The 18,479-nt window shown below is 34.6% G+C and overlaps 1 protein-coding gene across 4 annotated transcripts in view; it reads right to left on the reverse strand.

Moving 5' to 3' along the window:
- LOC144973137 (rap guanine nucleotide exchange factor 6-like) overlaps positions 1-18,479 on the reverse strand; it is a 91,265-nt gene that overhangs the window by 67,095 nt on the left and 5,691 nt on the right. For all 4 annotated transcript variants that reach the window (XM_078915233.1, XM_078915231.1, XM_078915232.1 and 1 more), the window contains exons 2-4: positions 16,717-17,050; positions 12,373-12,500; positions 11,437-11,520 (exon numbers count right to left, since the gene is read on the reverse strand). In XM_078915233.1, coding sequence (XP_078771359.1) covers positions 11,437-11,520; positions 12,373-12,500; positions 16,717-16,785 — 281 coding nt within the window. In that variant the 5' untranslated portion in view covers positions 16,786-17,050. The remainder of the gene's footprint in view (positions 1-11,436; positions 11,521-12,372; positions 12,501-16,716; positions 17,051-18,479) is intronic.

Below are 18,479 nucleotides of genomic sequence, written 5' to 3' on the forward strand. Positions count from 1 at the left end.
CATCAAGGCCGTCGAACTATTTCTATACCTAACCTCAATAACGAACAAACTGTTGTAACGAGGGGCCTATAACATGTATCTTCTTTTTCTTCGAGATTTATCACTGACACTAAGAATTTATTATCAAGCTGAAAGCCGGGCAAAGTATAAATAAATGGCAATGACAAACCACAACATGTCGGTCACCGACCCCTTTGTGATTGAAGGAGAATGGCTGAAAACTAAAAAGTTTATGGTCACAAAACAACGTGCCGATAAGGTTTTGAAATATTTAAAATCGAATCATGAAAACAGAGGATGTCATGAAAACGAAGATTTATCAAACGAAGTTAACTATTTTCAGAAGAAAACAAGAAGAAGAAAAAGAAGACGAAGAAGAAGAAGAAGAAGAAGAAGAAGAAGAAGAAGAAGAAGAAGAAGAAGAAGAAGAAGAAGAAGAAGAAGAAGAAGAAGAAGAAGAAGAAGAAGAAGAAGAAAAAGAAGAAGAAGAAGAAGAAGAAGAAGAAGAAGAAGAAGAAGAAAAAGAAGAAGAAGAAGAAGAAGATTGGCGAGTTTGAGGAGGAGAATGACGAGTTTGAAGAGGAGAATGACGAGTTTGAAGAGGAGAATGACGAGTAAAAGGTAGGAGGCGGAGGGAGGATTTGAGGAATAGCAAAAATAAAATTGAAGGGACTACTATGATTTAACTCACGCAACCCAAACACCGATTATATCAGTAGTTTACCCGGGTTACTTTTACCCCATGCTTATTTATTACATTTTTTTTCTGAGATAAATTATAGGCGTAATATCAAAGCTAATATTTTTAGTTTTTACATGTTTATCATAGTTGAATAAAACTATCTATGTACATGCTCATTTTTAATACATTCTTGTCCAATTTGAAAAGTAGCAAACATCTCTAAGATTGAGTGAGTTAAACAAAACAAATCATTAATACAGAGAATTGATAAATTACTCTGAAAAAAAAAAAAAATAATAATAATGACAATAATAAATAAATAAACATATATGTCATATATACACAATGGTGACAGCGATGATGATGACGACGACGACGATAATAGCACAATAATAATACCAATAATAATAATGATGATGATGATAATAATAATAATGTCCTCCACTCGTCCCTAAATAATAGAACACATGCACGCGCACATAAATACACACACACGCGCACACACACACACACATAAACGTGCGAAATAACACAACAACTTACTCTTCCTCAGACGAACTGCTGTCGCTGCCACTACAAGCATCGTCGTTATCCATTTTGAGAATCCGTTAGATAACAATACAAATAAATAATAATAATAATTTAAAAAAAGAAGAAATAAAACAACTAGGTATGTGTTGGATTATGGAGTGTGATCCTGCTGACGTGGTGATATGGCGTCAGAATGACGGAACTATAATCCACAGGAGAAATGGAAAGTCATCCATCACGGAAAGGTTGTTTTTCTTTTGGTTTCTTTCTTCTTAAATTAAAGCTAACAAATCTGTTTGTTATCTTTCCCCATGCCCATGAAATAATCCAAAAAGAAATCCACATTCCACACGAATCATTGTTATAGTTTTCTAGTTTCCAAACAGGAAAAAGATGTGGCCTCCAACAGGAATAGCAAAGGACCACAGCTCAAAAACTCTCCCATAGAGACCTTTTTTTCTTCTTATTTTCTCTTCTTCTTAAATTTTCCTGGCTAAACGTATAAAATGTCTAAAAATAATGGCATCAAATTAGGATGTAATATTATTCTCGATCTTTCAATACAGCAATATCACGAACGGTATCATTGGTATTTGGTATCAACAAGTAAGAATATTAAATGGTCAACGTTAAAATCCTATGATAATCATAGAGAGAGAGAGGGATTGGACGCCAACAGTATAACGCTTTCGTTTTACGACCCCTCACAAAAATTAAATAATTTACACGTTTGCTTACCATAGGAACATTAAATTGAATTGAAATAGTTACATTGTGGTAAATGAATCCAACATCGTGGCTATTGTTTTGAAAAATTGTTAAAATAAAAAAAATTAACAATGATATAGAGTTCCTCGCTGCCATGTTCTGTGATATGAATACACATGTATTTTTTTTTAAAAGAAAAGAAAAGATTTTTCGGATTAATGTTGTTGCGATTGAGGCAAACAGCCGAAAAGGCAGTCGGTGGCAGGGTCGCAAATCGACATTTCTTACTTCCATTATTTTCGACAGAGAGTAATAAGAGTTATCTCCGCTCGATTATAAAAAGACTAAGGTGAAAACTTTGACTTGGGTATCTCTATATTATAACAAACAAACAGCTACAGCAAACGATTTATAAAACAGCACATTAGTGAGATGGCAACAAGTTCAACAACCATAATAAAAACACCACCAATAAAAACAATAACAATAAAAACAATAAAAACAATAATAATAATAATAATAATAATAATAATAATAATAATAATATAATAATAATAATAATAATAATAATAACAATAATAATAATAATGAATAAAACCACAAAAATCTGATCATATCAAATCACACTAAAGAGAGACAGAGAGAGAGAGAGAGAGAGAGAGAGAGAGAGAGAGAGAGAGAGAGAGAGAGAGAGAGAGAGAGAGAGAGAGAGGGGGGGGGGGGGGTTAAAAAATATGAATTATTTGACTAAATACTTGAAGCAAACGTAAGCCACAGTTAAATCAATTCCATGGTAAGATATACAAATCGTATTTTAAGTTTAATCGACTACGTGGAGGGGAAAACTCAAGTCAAACCGTCATTACTGCAACTACGGTCCCAGTAACTACTAAGAATATTATTATATAGCCATGGAAATAGAATGGCGTCAATGTAAATGAAATACAATGCATATGAATCATGAAATACGACATTTAATCAAGCAAACGAAAGTCTCGTTATCACTAATATTACAAACACAAGAACAAAAAAAAAAAAACATTCCCGTGTGTTACTGTCTTTTTTTAATTGAACTATTGTGATATCTAACTAATCGCGTATAATCCCGTGAATCAATCCACTCAATAATGATGATGATGATGATGATAATCACACTGAAAATTCACAGTAACCTCAGAGGTTCTTCAAGACCCTTAACAATCCAAACTTAGGCACAACCACATCCAGTAGGAGTTACCATTCCGCATTACTTTCTCGAATTTAAAAAAAAAGAAAGAAAAAAAAGACGTGAATGTATGTGTAGCTAGCTTTCCTACGTACAATACATAAATTACAATGCATATATATTAAAAAACAAAACAAATCGTACCCACTCATCGGACAGGTCAAGTTTGTTATCACAGTGTGGCTACGGTTGAAGGGAACTTTCCTTCTTTCTTTGAACATTCGTCCAAAACGAACTTGAGACTAGGAGCAAGAAAATAACAGAGGAGATGGCACATGGATATCATTCCGAGGATGGTGGGAACCAGTAATCAGTCGACTCCAGTAGTGTTTTCGGGTGGAAATCTACCGTAACCTGCTATGTGTCACCGTCCGTGGCATCCGATTAACGGTAGCGTCACTAAACAAAATAAACGCAGGAGCAACACATTATCGTCAATGGAGATCGCCGTCACAAACACTCAACGTCTTAACTACATGACCATTGACCATGTCAACGCAACAGTAAAGAAAAGAAAGAAAGAAAGAAAGACTGAGATTCTGTCCTCCAAAAATCTGATAACCTTGGCAGGGGCACAAAATAACAAAATTATTATGTGTTAGGAGCGGAGCAATACAAATAGAGGATGGAGGCCAAAAGGTCGCTCGCTCGAGGATACGAGTGAACGAGACTATGACCGGCCACCTCCAAAGATGATAAACCGTAGGGAAGAACTCTTGAGGACATTTTTAAAAAACAACAAAAAAACATACTGGAATTATGGTTCCCAACTAACATTAAGCTTTAAAAATCCTTAACAAACGTGAATAAAACAAGAGCAAAACATAAAAACGAGGAGGGTGGAGGGGGGTCATAATACATAATTCACAATTCAGACTTATGACGATCTGCTAATTGTTTAACAATTAACAAGTGACAAGAGTTATAGATTGTAAGCACAGGCATAAGATAAAAATCTGAAAAGGTGTGTTATGAAACCGTGCCAGACGAAGCATGGGATGATTTTGTTTTTCTTGTATTTTAATTTCTGCTTTTTGTCTGGCACTGTTTCATACAAACCTTTTCAGATTTTTTATCTCAATAAATAGTGTATTCAATATCGATTATATAAGTACCCGTTCTCTCATCTCTGCAACACTCAATAAATTATTACAAGTGTGAACACCAGCTTTTTAATTCAAAATTAATGCGATATATAAAAATAAAAGATCCATATAAAAGTGTGAAAATCACTCATTACATTCCGATTCGAAAATCACAGAGCATGGTGACTGATACATACTAAACGAAGCCTAATTTAGCATGATCAAGATGCTAGCACCAGGCCGACGAAACAGCTACAGTATTTCTTTGTCGGTGTTCTATTCCTAAAATCCAATGAAAAGTTGATCAAACGTCTGTTGTATTCATCCCTACTACAATCCGTATAACACAATCCCTGAACCTCCGTGAACTTTCATCAATGTATTCCGCTCTTTTTTCCACCCGTAATTCTATACGATTCCTCAAACACTACCTCACCCCCACCCAATAAACCGTTGTGCTGTCCTTCCTCCCTTTCCCCACTTTCCGTCGTATTATTTCCTGATGGAAAAATATCCATCCTTTTCCTCTAAAAAAAAACTCCCTGAATTTCTTTGTCTCCTACCTGAGACGACTTGATCCCCTCTCCCCCCCCCCCCCCCCCTTTCCACCCTTCCCCCACACTTTCCTTTCCCAAATAAAGCAAAGAGAGAACGAAAACAAAAAATAAACCCATCGCCGTCGCAATCTCAGAACAGGTACACAATTATTTCACATTGTTCAGCCTTACCATACCACAAGATCATTCATCTCCTTCTGCTACCAGTCTGTTATTGTCATTTTTTAAAAGGGAAGAACGAAAGAAAGTAGAAAAGAAAGAAAAAAAAAGAAACCCAACTAAACAAAATAAATATTCCGCTTCCAGTACACATTTGGTACAGTCCAACATACTTTTCTCATTACGTTTTAATGATAATATAAATGAAATAAATATTTTGAATGTGAAGACAAACAGACATACATAGACCGGAGGGAAAGGGAGAGAGTGAATGGGTGAGGATTGCAAGAGGATCGGAGAAGAAGGAGGTGGAGGAAGAAGAAGAAGAAGAAGAAGAAGAAGAAGAAGAAGAAGAAGAAGAAGAAGAAGAAGAAGAAGAAGAAGAAGAAGAAGAAGAAGAAGAAGAAGAAAAAGGAGGAGGAGGAGGAACAGGAGGATCAGGAGGAGTAGGATAAGGAGAACCTTTAAACCCAAAAATATATATTTAAAGAAAACAACAACAGTACAAAACAAAACCAAAGATGATAACGATGAGAAAGAAATGGATGTGAATAACAGAAGTCAGCACTGCTTCCAACAGACCATTACCTTTAGAATCTCGCAGTACAAGCCTCGTACCCACCCTCGGTGGAACGCCTGCCCTTTCAAAGGTTCGTAATTCATCTGGGCCCCAAGTTAGAAAATTCTTTTACCTTCCTTTTCATTGTCCGCAAGAACTTATTCTCCCCTTCAATACCCTGGAAATGTTCGTTCCGACCGATCTATCTATACTATTCAATTCCAAGATATAATGCGATGACTCACCAACCCATACGTCTAGGATGCCAATGCATTTAACAGAGAAGATATATCTCTACCACACGTGTAGGATAACAGGCAAGAAAGTCCGCGCGGGAACTAAACCAGTCAACAGACCGTAATTATGTACATGACGGTGAGGACAGGTTACAAAAAAAAAGAAAGAAAGAAAGGAAGGAAGGAAGAAAGAGAAAAAAAGCAAGGAAAGAAAGATAAGTACAATATAAAAAAAAAGGAAAACCGATTGGAAATTATTACTTTTTTTTAAAAAAAGGAGGGGGGGGGGGGGTGAGAGGGAGGGAGATATATATCTATATATATATATATATATATATAATATATATATATATATATATATATATATATATATATGGTAGGGGAATGAAATAATAGTGTACATATAACAAAACAGATAAAAAGTGATTTCAAAAATTATAATTTATAATTATAAATCCATATGAAGTTTCACCGATAACATTACCTATTTCTTTTATTGACATGTTTCTGACTACCCAGCTAACGGGAAATTTCTGCATTCTTGTATAAACTATCAACGTTGACACGACAGATGAGTAAAACTTCATTTATTGAAATAAATGATAAGAATATAGCCGCAAACAACCCTTTCGCATGAAAACTTTACCCCTTCCTTGTATTAACAACGCAGACTATTTTTTCTTTTTTTTTAAATGAAGGGGGGGGGGGGGGGGTGAAATTGAACTTGTGATTTTTAAAATAATTCTGAATGACTTAAAGAAGAAAAATAAACACCCCCCACCACAAAAAAGACAAGACAAAATAATCTTTAAAAAAAAAAAGTAAGGCAATTCAGTACACGAGATAGACATTCAATTCCACACTAAACTATCAAGAGAAGAAATAGTCGAGAGTAAGTAAACACCGTACTGGAATAACTTCGTTGTAAACGAATGGTAACAACTAGAGACTAGAAGATAGCACTTCCAAATGACTATACACCTGTCTGGAATAACATTTCCTCTGAATTACAAGCCAACGCATTAACGTTTCCCTCAGCAAATCAAAACAAGAAACACGTGTGATGAAGTCGCACCAATCTTGTCGCAACTAAACTAAAATCATGATGTCATTAAAATGGGTTTTTTAAAAAAAATTAAAAGACCTTAAAAGCAATGTAAGCCGTAATTTGACTTGCGATGTAAAAATAAATGAATACATTTTTAAAAATAGTAAAAAATGAATATACATTGAAACCGGTCGCTGTATACTTAAAATTGAATACTTAACCATACTTGCAAGACCGCTATGTCACATACATATTATAATTGGGTAGTTAGTCTGTGTCTACATCTTCGCAATATGTCATTCTTGCTTCCCTTAAGCGTGCAAAATTGTCAAACCACGCACAACTAAGAGGATTAAAACTACGTAGGTAATTTAACACCAAAAACTTAAAAATAAATATTAGTAAAGTTTTTTATTATGTGTCTTAAAATAATTTTTATCGTAAAGGAAAACAGCAATAACGAAAGATGATTGAACCAACCATTTCTTCAGATTGTCGCTAAGCAAAGCAGCAGTTATTCATTTTCAAGGTTTCTTTCGGTGGCATTAAACTTTAAACGCGCGACATATCTCCATGATCTTTGTACCATTTATCAAGCAGTGCCTTACAAAACAATGTAACCAGTTAATTGTGGTAATCGGGAAAGACATGCATTTTGAAAAATGGCGAAAAAACTCGTTCTTCAAATATCGATTAGTTTTAATGACCCTCATCTAGGCAAAAACTTTCAAACTTTGAACCATTCGAGGTTATCACTGAATCTTGGCAAAAACTCTCAAGCCTTGGACCACTCGAAGTTATCACTAAATCTTGGCAAAAAACTCTCAAACCTAGAACCTCCCTTTGGCACTTTTAAAAGATATTTTCATTTTTTATAGTTTGTGTAATGATACTTTCCTTTTTTCTCAAACAGATCTTATCAAGTTAATTCAAATTGTGTAAGACATTTATTTCAACTCAACTTTCAGCGTTCTCACAAATTATTACATTGATATGGGTCTTAGAAATCACAATTTCCTTTTGTCTTCAAAATTTGAGACTGGATAGAAAGCGAGAATGTATACGGGAAGGCAAAATCTTCATGGAATCGTAACACACCGCTTCTGGGAGATTAATGGGTCACGCCAAACTAGCAATATCAGACTCGATATTATTTGGTTCTAATTTGCATTATGAGCATTTCTGTGTGACATATGTCCAGCCAGCATTCAGGCTGATACAATGATACAGATCATTAAGAAAGAATCAGAACTTTTGTCGCATTCAAAGAAAGTGTGAAAATAGCTGCCATTATGTTTGGGTAAATCATAGCTACTCTCACTTAACAGTTATAGTCCAAAATATAAACTTTTATTGATTAGAGTCAATTATCATTGATAAATAAAATATGATGAATCTTTTCAACTGCACCCACACATGAAAGAATGAGAGAGAGAGAGAGAGAGAGAGAGAGAGAGAGAGAGAGAGAGAGAGAGAGAGAGAGAGAGAGAGAGAGAGAGAGAGAGAGAGAGGGGGGGGGCGCAAGCGTTTGTTGATAAATAACTTAACCATTGACATGAGATTTACTCATGGCACTCTTTACAAACATTATCATACGCGATTTTCGGTTTTAAATTCATTAAAGAAAACTATTTTTTTTTAAAGAAGAGAAAAAAGCAAACTGAAAATCAAAATTCACAAGTAATGTTCTTTTCTAAAGAGGGGGGGGGGGGGGGGGGGGGGGGGGGGGGGGGGGGGGGGGGGAGGGGAGACAAACCTTAGTGCTTAACACGACGAAAACACCATTAAGATTCCTCGCTGAATTATAAAAAAATATATATCTAAACTAAAATAGTCACACTGGTTTCAAACAAAAGTATTTCAAATCACCCGATTCATTCAAAGTCCAGTTTGATGGATTTTGTTTTCCTCGACTCAAGATACAATGTGGCAGAAAATAATAAGAAACACACAAAGCTGTATCCCGTTTGATATGAAGAAATCGAACACAGACAGAGATCACACATCAACGTCCAATCTAATTAATAAATATTCATAATGATGTACTGTATGACTAAGTCCATCGTGAGGTAACGTTAACTACTGGAGCGTGTCACCACATTCGGTGAATGATGAAAGAAAAGTAGGAGTTAGTAAGTATCCTGTTATTAACCATTTAAAAAATCGGTAGTAGGACAGGCTCAGTACTAAATTATTGGTGGCATCTCAAACATGTCGCCGAAATGCCCTAAGGTCACTTCAAGCATATTATATTATACTGGTGTTTACATAATATTGTAGTAGACGACTAGAAATATTATTATTGAGAAAATTCAAGTTCGTCTGAACGAGACAGAGCGAATTCAAGTTCGTCTGAACGAGATAGAGCGGACGTCGACATGAAGAAAAGCAGCTCTAAGAGGTACACCACTTTATTGGCAGCATATCTCACCACATCGCATCCCTTCTGACGGGATGGATAAGGACTGACAAGGAAAGAAAATGAATAGTCATGGAATGAAAGAAAACGGAATTGGCCCTCCCCGCTGACGGCGGCGAGGGGGAGAGAAAATGGGACAGGTAAAAAAAGGGGGAAGGGGGAAGGAAAATAAAGAAAAAGGGGGAAAGAGAGAGGGGGAAACAGTGCAAAAAAATGTAAAAAGTTTAAAATTACAAAGGAAAGGGGGGGGGGGGGGGGGGGATGGAAAGGATAGAAAATAAAAATGAAAGAAAGAACAAAGCTTCACAGAGGGCTCAGCACCTTGCCTCCTTAACCGTCCTGTTTTATTTCCATATGATGGAACCAGCAAAATACTGAATGCACCATACCTACTATTCAATTCTATATATCTATGAGATCACCGTAAAACAATGATTCCCCCCCCCCCCAGAAAATGTTATAATGAGTCAAAATAAATAGACAGTGTGGTATACAGCTGGCATCGTTTCCTCTTGAATTAGATTGAATCAAGCAGTCCTTCAGAGCCCTAAGGCCCATGGAGCCAGAGTTTAAGCCAGTTTCTATTATGTGAAACGGACGATAGCAATTGCTTGCTACCCTTCGGATAGGACATTAGTCTATTGCAAAGTACTTTCCATCATATCTAACAGACTCAACTACGCAATCACTGCTGGGTGAACAGGGAGGGTCAGAAAAAATAAAACTCCACATGGGATCTAACTCAGTCCCTTTGCGTGTGACGTGAGTTGGCTCTACCAACTAAGCTATTGGGACCCCCTAATCAAGTAAGAGGAGAGGTAAACAAAAGCATATTATTCCATCCCCCAATCTTGGAAAACCCTATCATTTCTTTGTAAAAACATACATGTTAAATAATGTTTTGAACCTGTTAAATAAAAATGTTATTTTCAAAAGACAACTGGTTGGCCATCTGAAATAATCTTTAGGTGCGTACGAATACATATCAAATGTTTTTTTTTTTTTTTTTCGGCAATTCCAAGTGGATGGGGCTTTCTAATACTAATATGTATTGGTTATCAAAAATCAAATATTTTCTAAAGCGACCACTATAAATAACTTGAAGCCTTTTATAAGTTATCAGTTACAAAAATAAGCCTTCTTGAAAATTTCAAAATCCAACACAAAATTTTTCAGTAATAAATGGTAATATTTCAATAATACTAAACTGAACCATAAAAAAAATGTTACATACAAATTTTATATGTAAAATAAACATTGTTGTTGACAGCCACCGTTATCAGTTTTCGACTGATTTTTACCATCGACACACTTGTAAGCTCGTGTTACTAAGAGTGTTGTTAAGTGATGCTTAAAAATAACTCCTCTAATAAATCTGATAACCCCCTCCCTTAAACCAGTCTTCTAAATGGAAGAAAAAGGTCCCAAGAATTTTGTTAACAAACGCTAATTATGACAACAAACCCTGGGGTGCTAAAAGGACAATGACTATACACATAAAAATAAGTGTTCCTTCTCCTGGACTGAGAAAATTTTTCTACAAACTCTAAAGCTATGAATTCAAAACTCTGTAGAGACACAGATATCTTTCTGTTCTTTTCAGCACTGAAGATGTAATATACTTCTTCATGTTGCAGTAATCATAGCAAACTAAAAATCTGTATGTTTGTCGTAAAAGTACTATACCCTTTTATCAAGGTAAAATATTGTGCTGTCTGTCTTGCCTTTTCAAAACTCATCATATTTTGATTCACATTACCCCATACAACTGATGTGATGTGATAATAAAATAAACATTTCAAAGAAGAAATTGTCCAGTGACAAGATCTAGACCACACAGGGCCAACAAAAGTTGATTGACATATCAATATCAATGCTGGAAAAATCGAAGACATGACATGTCAAATGTTTTGTTTTTATAGTATTTCAATGTATTTAAGCACCCATGGTTCAAATGTGCAAAAAAAAAAAAAAAAAAAAGTAATGTAGATGACACTGGTTCAAAAGCAGAGCAGAATTTGAACCCGGCAACATTCTTATTAAACGTAGACTAAGAAACAAGTAAGAGTCTAACAAAATATATACATACATATTTTTTTATAAACACATTTAAACACAAACAGAGATATGATTTATAGGAAAAACTATAAATAAAAAAATAATAATAATAAACACAAAACACCCAATGAGGGGATATAATTAATATTTGAAGAAAGATAAAACTTACCTGCTTCGTGGTAGAAACATAGAATTTTCTATAAAGACAGAACCAGACAGCAATATATACCAACAATTTGCCAACTGCCCATGGCTGAAAAAAGAAGATAGAAATTTGTGATAAAATTGCAACCAAATAATAGGAGACCAAATATAACTATTAAGTTTTTTAAAAATAACAAATGAGACAATTTTAACTTTGGTAATTTTTTACTGAAGATAAAAAGATAATTCATTATGAGCCGTTCTCATCTGCTTCAAACCATACAAGTGACCAAAATAATATCACTTTTTGTTGTTGCTGGAAATGTATTGAAAGCACCATTAAACACGAAGAATACAAAAAAAAAAAAAAAAAAAAAAAAAACTCTTCATCTTTTCTTTTAGTTTATAACTTAACTTTACTTATAACCCCAAACTGGAGTCTGGAACTAGTATGATTACCTGATAATGAGAAGTGACAGATTCGGTAGGAACCGATATTTAAAAAGTTCTTAAAAGTAAAGGCGACATATATGGTATGGAACTTTGAACTATAGACAGGGAAAATAACTGAATCATTGTAAGGCATACTGAACATGCTAAATATCGATAGAAATGAGCACACTGCCTTCTATGGAGTAAGTTTAAGTTTGCTGTTTACCGCTATTACTTAAAATCTCATCACAGTCATAAGCCTGGAACACTTACTAATGAATTGATTGATTGCCCAAGGGATGAAAATCTTATTGTATGGTTAATAAAAAGATAAAAAATATGTTTATTGTCCACAAAAAAACAAAAAAAAATAGAAAAAAAAGGTAAATAATCTAGTTTAATAAAATGTAAAAATCAACATCAAATATAAGAAATAAAAGAAAAATAAAAATAAAAAAACTACTGTTCCATCTATATTCTGCTGTATTTTTTTCTTTCTTTTAAAATAAAAAAGCAAAGCAAAACTTACTGATAGATGATATGGTTGGCATCGTAGCGTTCATATCGAGCTACTGTACTTAAACTTCTCAAAGCATGTTCTCGGAGGCCAGCAAGGGCCTCCATGTCATGGAAGTGAGCATATATTATGGCAATGTCCTGAAATTTTAAAAAAGAAAAGAAAAATGATAAAACAATTTTAATTTATCCTCATGCATATGAGTCATTGAGTTATAAAAATTACAAATTACGCCCAATAATCAAGGCAAAAAAGGAAAAATATAATTCACATGAAAAAAACAAAACAAGGAAAAGTATATGACCAAAAAAAAATACCCCCCCCCCCCCCCCCAAAAAGCAGCATAAATGATGCAGGGTCAGAATACACATTGAACAGAAAAGACAGGACATCGTGTGACCCTGACCCATACCTATTTTCATTAAAAGTAAAACTTACATTTGGCTAACCCACACAAATGCCCTTTGGTTAGTGTGGTGAATGCTGTTATACTCAGTGACTCATTGAAAAAAAAAAAAAAATATCTTTGTGACACACAATTGCACCGACTGCCATTTTTAGTTACGTTAAAGGTTAATCAAATCACTCAATTTTACTGCATTCAGTACACTAAGTCACAAAGTGATATGGGCACGACTGGGTGGATTAAACAAAAGTAACTTTAACTCCCATTATATTGATTGGTCTATAATTGATTAGCTTCCATTCGCTTTATGTGGTGGTTTGCTGTCTGCACTTTATGTAGGTGGTTTCAAGACTGAGGGTTAAGCAAGATTATGAACATAAAATCCATACAAACTTCTTAAATTGGTAGATCAGATCTGGAATTAAGAATCATCCTTATCTCTTCTATTTCTCTACTGATTACAGAGGATTCTGGATTATTTTACTCCAGACTAGGTCACTCCTGAAGACAGCACGCCATCTTAATCCTATTCATTCAGATTGAATGAAAAATGTTATTAATTCTATTTTTTATGTAAAAGATTATATCCCCTGTCAATAGGGGAAAAGAGTGAAACAAATCTTAAAAATGTACTCTGATCTTGTATTTTTTGTTAGTTGATTGTCAATAAAAGCAAACAGGAGCATCCCAGTACATAGATTTCTATTCCACATATTGTTTAATCAGCAGGAAGAAAGTGTGCTGGATGATTGAAACCAAAAAAGTTTTACTTTTCTAGAATTTTGAGATTAATCCTGAATAAAATCAAACTTTGCATACAAATCCAGCATCACTGTATTTACCATTTTCCCAATCATTATATCTTTGCTTAGGTTGTTTAAAGTGATTGTACACATCCAAAATTACAAATGTTATTACAAAAAAAACATGAGCATTTCTAAACCGCAATATCCACTCAAGCTGCTCAAAGCAATTTACAAGGGGTTGCTAGCCAACAGCAACACAATATGTAGGGCGAGACATACACGCGTTAGGCGATATTGCATTTTTTTCCGACACAGACAGCACTGTTATCAACCAGGTACTCATTTTACAACTGAGTCAGGTAAGAGAATGTGATTAAAGAGTCTTTTTAAGGACTCAACTGAACTCTCTCCAGTTCTTAAGATGAGATGATAATGTGTAAGAATTACCTTCTCCAAAAGTTTTGACAAAAAAGGTAAAATTGATACAGGACAATAATTGTTTAATACATTGGGGTCCAGAGATGGTTTCTTCAGTAGTGGTTTGACATGGGCACTTTTATAACACAATGGAACTTTGCCAGTCAGTAGGAATGTGTTTTATGATTGATGTAATGGATGGCAATAATATAGCGATGGAGCTGGCCAAAAGCTGTGCTGGTAAGGGATAAGGCCACAGGATTTAATGGGGGCTTTTGTCATCAACTCTTTTATGAAACTGGGTTAAATTTGTCTAGAGAGGTACCACAGAATGTATCTATCTAAAAATGGTTCATGCTGATCTAGTTCTGAACAAATCTTATGGATTTTGTCTTGGAAACTATTTGACAGATTTGTTTGGCAGTCTCTTTCATTGGTTGGAGATGGTAATGAAGTGCATCTTTATGTTTAAGAAGATCATTACAGATGACAAAGGAGTGTTTGCAGGATTTCGAAATTTCGAATTTTGAAAGAAAATACTAGGTCTTTGCCTTTTTTATTGTTGTCTTCCATGCACGAAAAGTGTTCTTGTTTATATTTCATGATGAATGGAAAGACCTGATGTTTTCAGCAGTCTTTCTGCTCTCCGACACTTTGTTTTAGCTTCTTTAATGTCTGAGGTATACCACGGAGCATACTTCCAGTTGGTGACGGTCCATTGTTTGGAATGGCACTGTTTGTAAAGCGGTTCGATGAGACAACTATTCCACTGGTCTGGAAAAATCATTGAATTTTGATGAGTGAGTATTGTTTCTAAATCGCCTTTGAAGTTGTCCAAATTAATACCTTTGATGTTTCTGGTTGATGTGGTAATGGTTTCTTGGACACGGTTCTGAAATGTTGGGGTTGAACGAAATCATGAGGGAGTGATCTGAAAAGGGGAGGTAATCGACGATGGCGTTGATTCTTTAAGATGCTGAATTCTCCACAATTACCCAATCTAAAATATGACCAACAGAGTGGGTTGGTGCTGTTACGATCTGGCACATGTTGTTCTCCGATAGTGACTCACGCAATTTAGCGGTGTCCGTGATGTTGTCGAGTATGATTGATTGGCCAGGACGCGTGTGTTGTAATGGTAACATTTCGTTCATAACATCGGGTAATAATTCTTTAATTTTTCTTGTTTGCTGGCAGTCAGTAGATGCAGTTGATGTTGTATCTTGCATTCTGAAGGGAAAGTCTTAGATCAATTACCTCCATTGTTTTGAAGTACCTTTCGAGGATTTCCACATGTTTTGATAATTTCGTTTTATAAAATATGCCAATGCCACCCCCTCGCTAATCTTTCCTAGGATACGATTTAAATTGGTACCCATGGGGTGTCATTGCCGTTGCAACTGGGTCATCGCCAGATGGTGAAAGCCACGTCTCTACTATAAATATAATATCAAAGTTCTTCTCAGTTAATAATTCATTTAATTCTTCCGTTATTATTACGACAGGACTGAGCATTTAAAAGACCAATAATGATGTTATTGTTGTTGGCCGTGTCATTTTTTGTGGTCAATACAGGTACAACAAGTGTTGGTGGTGGATGGGGGTATGAGTGGAGGCGGGGTGGACAACGAGTAATCACAGTTTAAATTTTTTATTGTTACCTTCTGCCTCCCCGAGGCCTGTTCTTAACGTACTAAAAATCAAGGTGAATAGTATTTGCAAAATAAACGTTTGTAAAAACCAACTTCTGTCATGGATTCTTTATTGTTTTCTATCTATATTACTTCTCTCAATTGATTGAGAATTTACAAGTCCAAAGCTTCAAGCTTAAACCCTCTCTATAAATTTTTACCAATCCTGAGCAGATTTCAATTGGACATAATTTCTTCATTTGACCACTCAGAAATGACGGTAGCAATCTTTGTTTTAATCAGAATTAAAGAACATTCTTTAAAAAATGTTATGACACTGGTGCCCAATAAATAGAACATTAATTAATCTCCCATTTCGTTTACATATTGAGTTATGGGTGTATTTTCCTTACAGCTGGTATGTGCTTGTACGTGTGGCATAGCAAAAAAATAAAATAAAATAAAAAACAACAACAAAAAAAACATTTAATTTTTCTTATTCTACAATATTTTTTGTACATATTTTTTTTTTATTTCATCAAGGTATTTAATTCATGAGTAAAGAAAACACTGGAAGTGTAAGTAATATACTTTTTCCTTTTCCACAAAATTTTATGTACTTTTTTAAACGTAAGGTAACCTACTTTAAACCTTGTTAATACCAAATATTCCAAACTCAACGTCCCAAATTAATTTTTTCTGAACTTCATTACTTATGAATCAATTTGCATAAAATTTGAAAGGAAGTAAATAGGAACATCCAGATTGCAAAATGTTACTGAATTTGATGTTTTGAAAAAATTATTAATAATACAGAAGCCATGTTTTGAACATTAGCACAAAGAACACCATAAATGGAAAGATACCTGGGACATCAGTTAACAAAGAAAGTTCAACTTGAATTTTGCAGGGATTATTATTATATTGATTCAGGGCCGAATGACGTGTATTATGTTAAATTTTGATAATTGAGTGTGATTCAATGGAAAAAACACCCTTTTCTGTTAACACTAAATGTTTTCTCCAAAAGCTTCCTCAAAATCATTTACCTAATAATTATATCTTATACACGTTCCACAAATTGTGTGATATTCCATCTCCATAAGGACATTGAGTTCAAAACACCTGTTATACAAAATCAAACAAACATACTAACCTTTTCGGAACGTGATGCTGGAGGTTTTTTCAAGCACAGAATAAATTGGTCATTGTCAGAAGCCATCATGTTGATCTTAAAGATGTGACAATGAAATTCCAAAAACTAAATAAACTTTAAAAGCAATTGTTTGTTCTAACTCATTGCTTGTTGTCCTTTTATATTATAATTACCACTCTTTCTAAAATCAAAAATCAATGATAAAGGAGTATTTATTATCAAGAACACAAATTATCCATAACTGAAAATGCTTTCTAACACTGATTTAATCCAGAAGATGTTGGTCGATTCCATCATGCAGATGACAACTGGTTAATCTCAAATAAAAAATATTCTGAAAAAGAAAGAAAGATATTAATATGAATCGGAAGACTTAAGGCAAAGGGGGCAAAAAAAGTCTAAAGTGGCTGGTACAATAAATATGACTTTTTTAATGCACTGGAGGTGTTTTGTGATTGATTTGTCTTCACTGGACCCTAAATTTTTCTTTTCAAAATTTTATTTTTGTTAGTTACGACTAAAACTGAGATCGAATCCTAGTTATAATCTTTTTTTAAAAAAGTATTGTCATTAATATTTGTTACTGTTAGTGTTGTCAATGATGGTGATGTTGTGATGGTGGTAGTGTTGAAGATTTAATGGTTGTAATGATGTTGATGCGACAATTATGATGTGGGGTGGTGACAATGATGCTTTGGAATGTGATGATAGTTACTACACTCTACTACTACAAACTCAAATATTCTAACATTCCAAGTCTAAAAATAATAACATTCATTTGAGCTTTTGAGCTGTGTTTCATAGCTGTGAGTGTGAGAAAGAGAAATGGAAAGAAGGCGAGTGAGGGACAGAGATAAAGCCGGCACATAAGCACACACACAAATACACTCAGAAACACACACTCACACACTTACAGGCCCACAAGAAACAGAGGAATTTCAATGCCGAAAGAGGAATTTCCGCACACAAGAAAAGGGAATTGGAATGGTATTTGGCATTGTGTTTACACATTGTATAGTTCTAAATAGATAACTGATTAGGGGGGGGGGGGGGGTATCCTTATAACAAATTGACCTCAGCGGAATGTGACAAAGTTGCCCGGAACCACAGCCGTTTATTACACTAGATATCTTTCACTTTAGTTTTCTACCGCCTCACCCCCAATGGGAACGACCCACCGTCGATGACAGGGAGACCACCGTGTGGTTACGTCATAACAGATGTCCAGAACGTGAAAACTGGCCTATATTTATCCCTGCAGGTAGAATACACCGCTTGGATTTCATTGTCAGCCAGGCTATAGGACAGATTTCGTAAAATCGTTCATTTTTACACTGCAATTTCTGACCATACACTTCTTCTATATTTTTCTATTTTATATGGATATAACGGCCACATTTTCATCTTCAAGACGCAATTATTTTCATTGATATATCAAGGAATGGTGAGTATACTTTATTCTCTCTTGAAAAATGTATATTTTTCTATTTAAAATTAACCTGAAAAATATTTTTAATTGTTTAAAAAATTCAAATTGATGTTATCTGAGTTTTGTTACCCTAACACTGGTAGTAAATATAAGAGTAATAATCTACTTTTAATATAGCATTTATTTCAATGATTTGTAATGACCGGTTTCTGCACAATGAATGTGTAAACACATCTTGTCTAATTCTTTGTTGGCTAACAAAATAGTCCCGTATTCAGACAAACTCCTGAGACAAATGAACACGAGTCCAATTGTGATGATAACGTTATTGTTG

This window comes from Berghia stephanieae, chromosome 5 (assembly GCF_034508935.2).
Source record: "Berghia stephanieae isolate SIO BIC M18660-M18661 chromosome 5, UCSD_Bste_1.3, whole genome shotgun sequence".
NCBI lineage: Eukaryota > Metazoa > Mollusca > Gastropoda > Nudibranchia > Aeolidiidae > Berghia > Berghia stephanieae.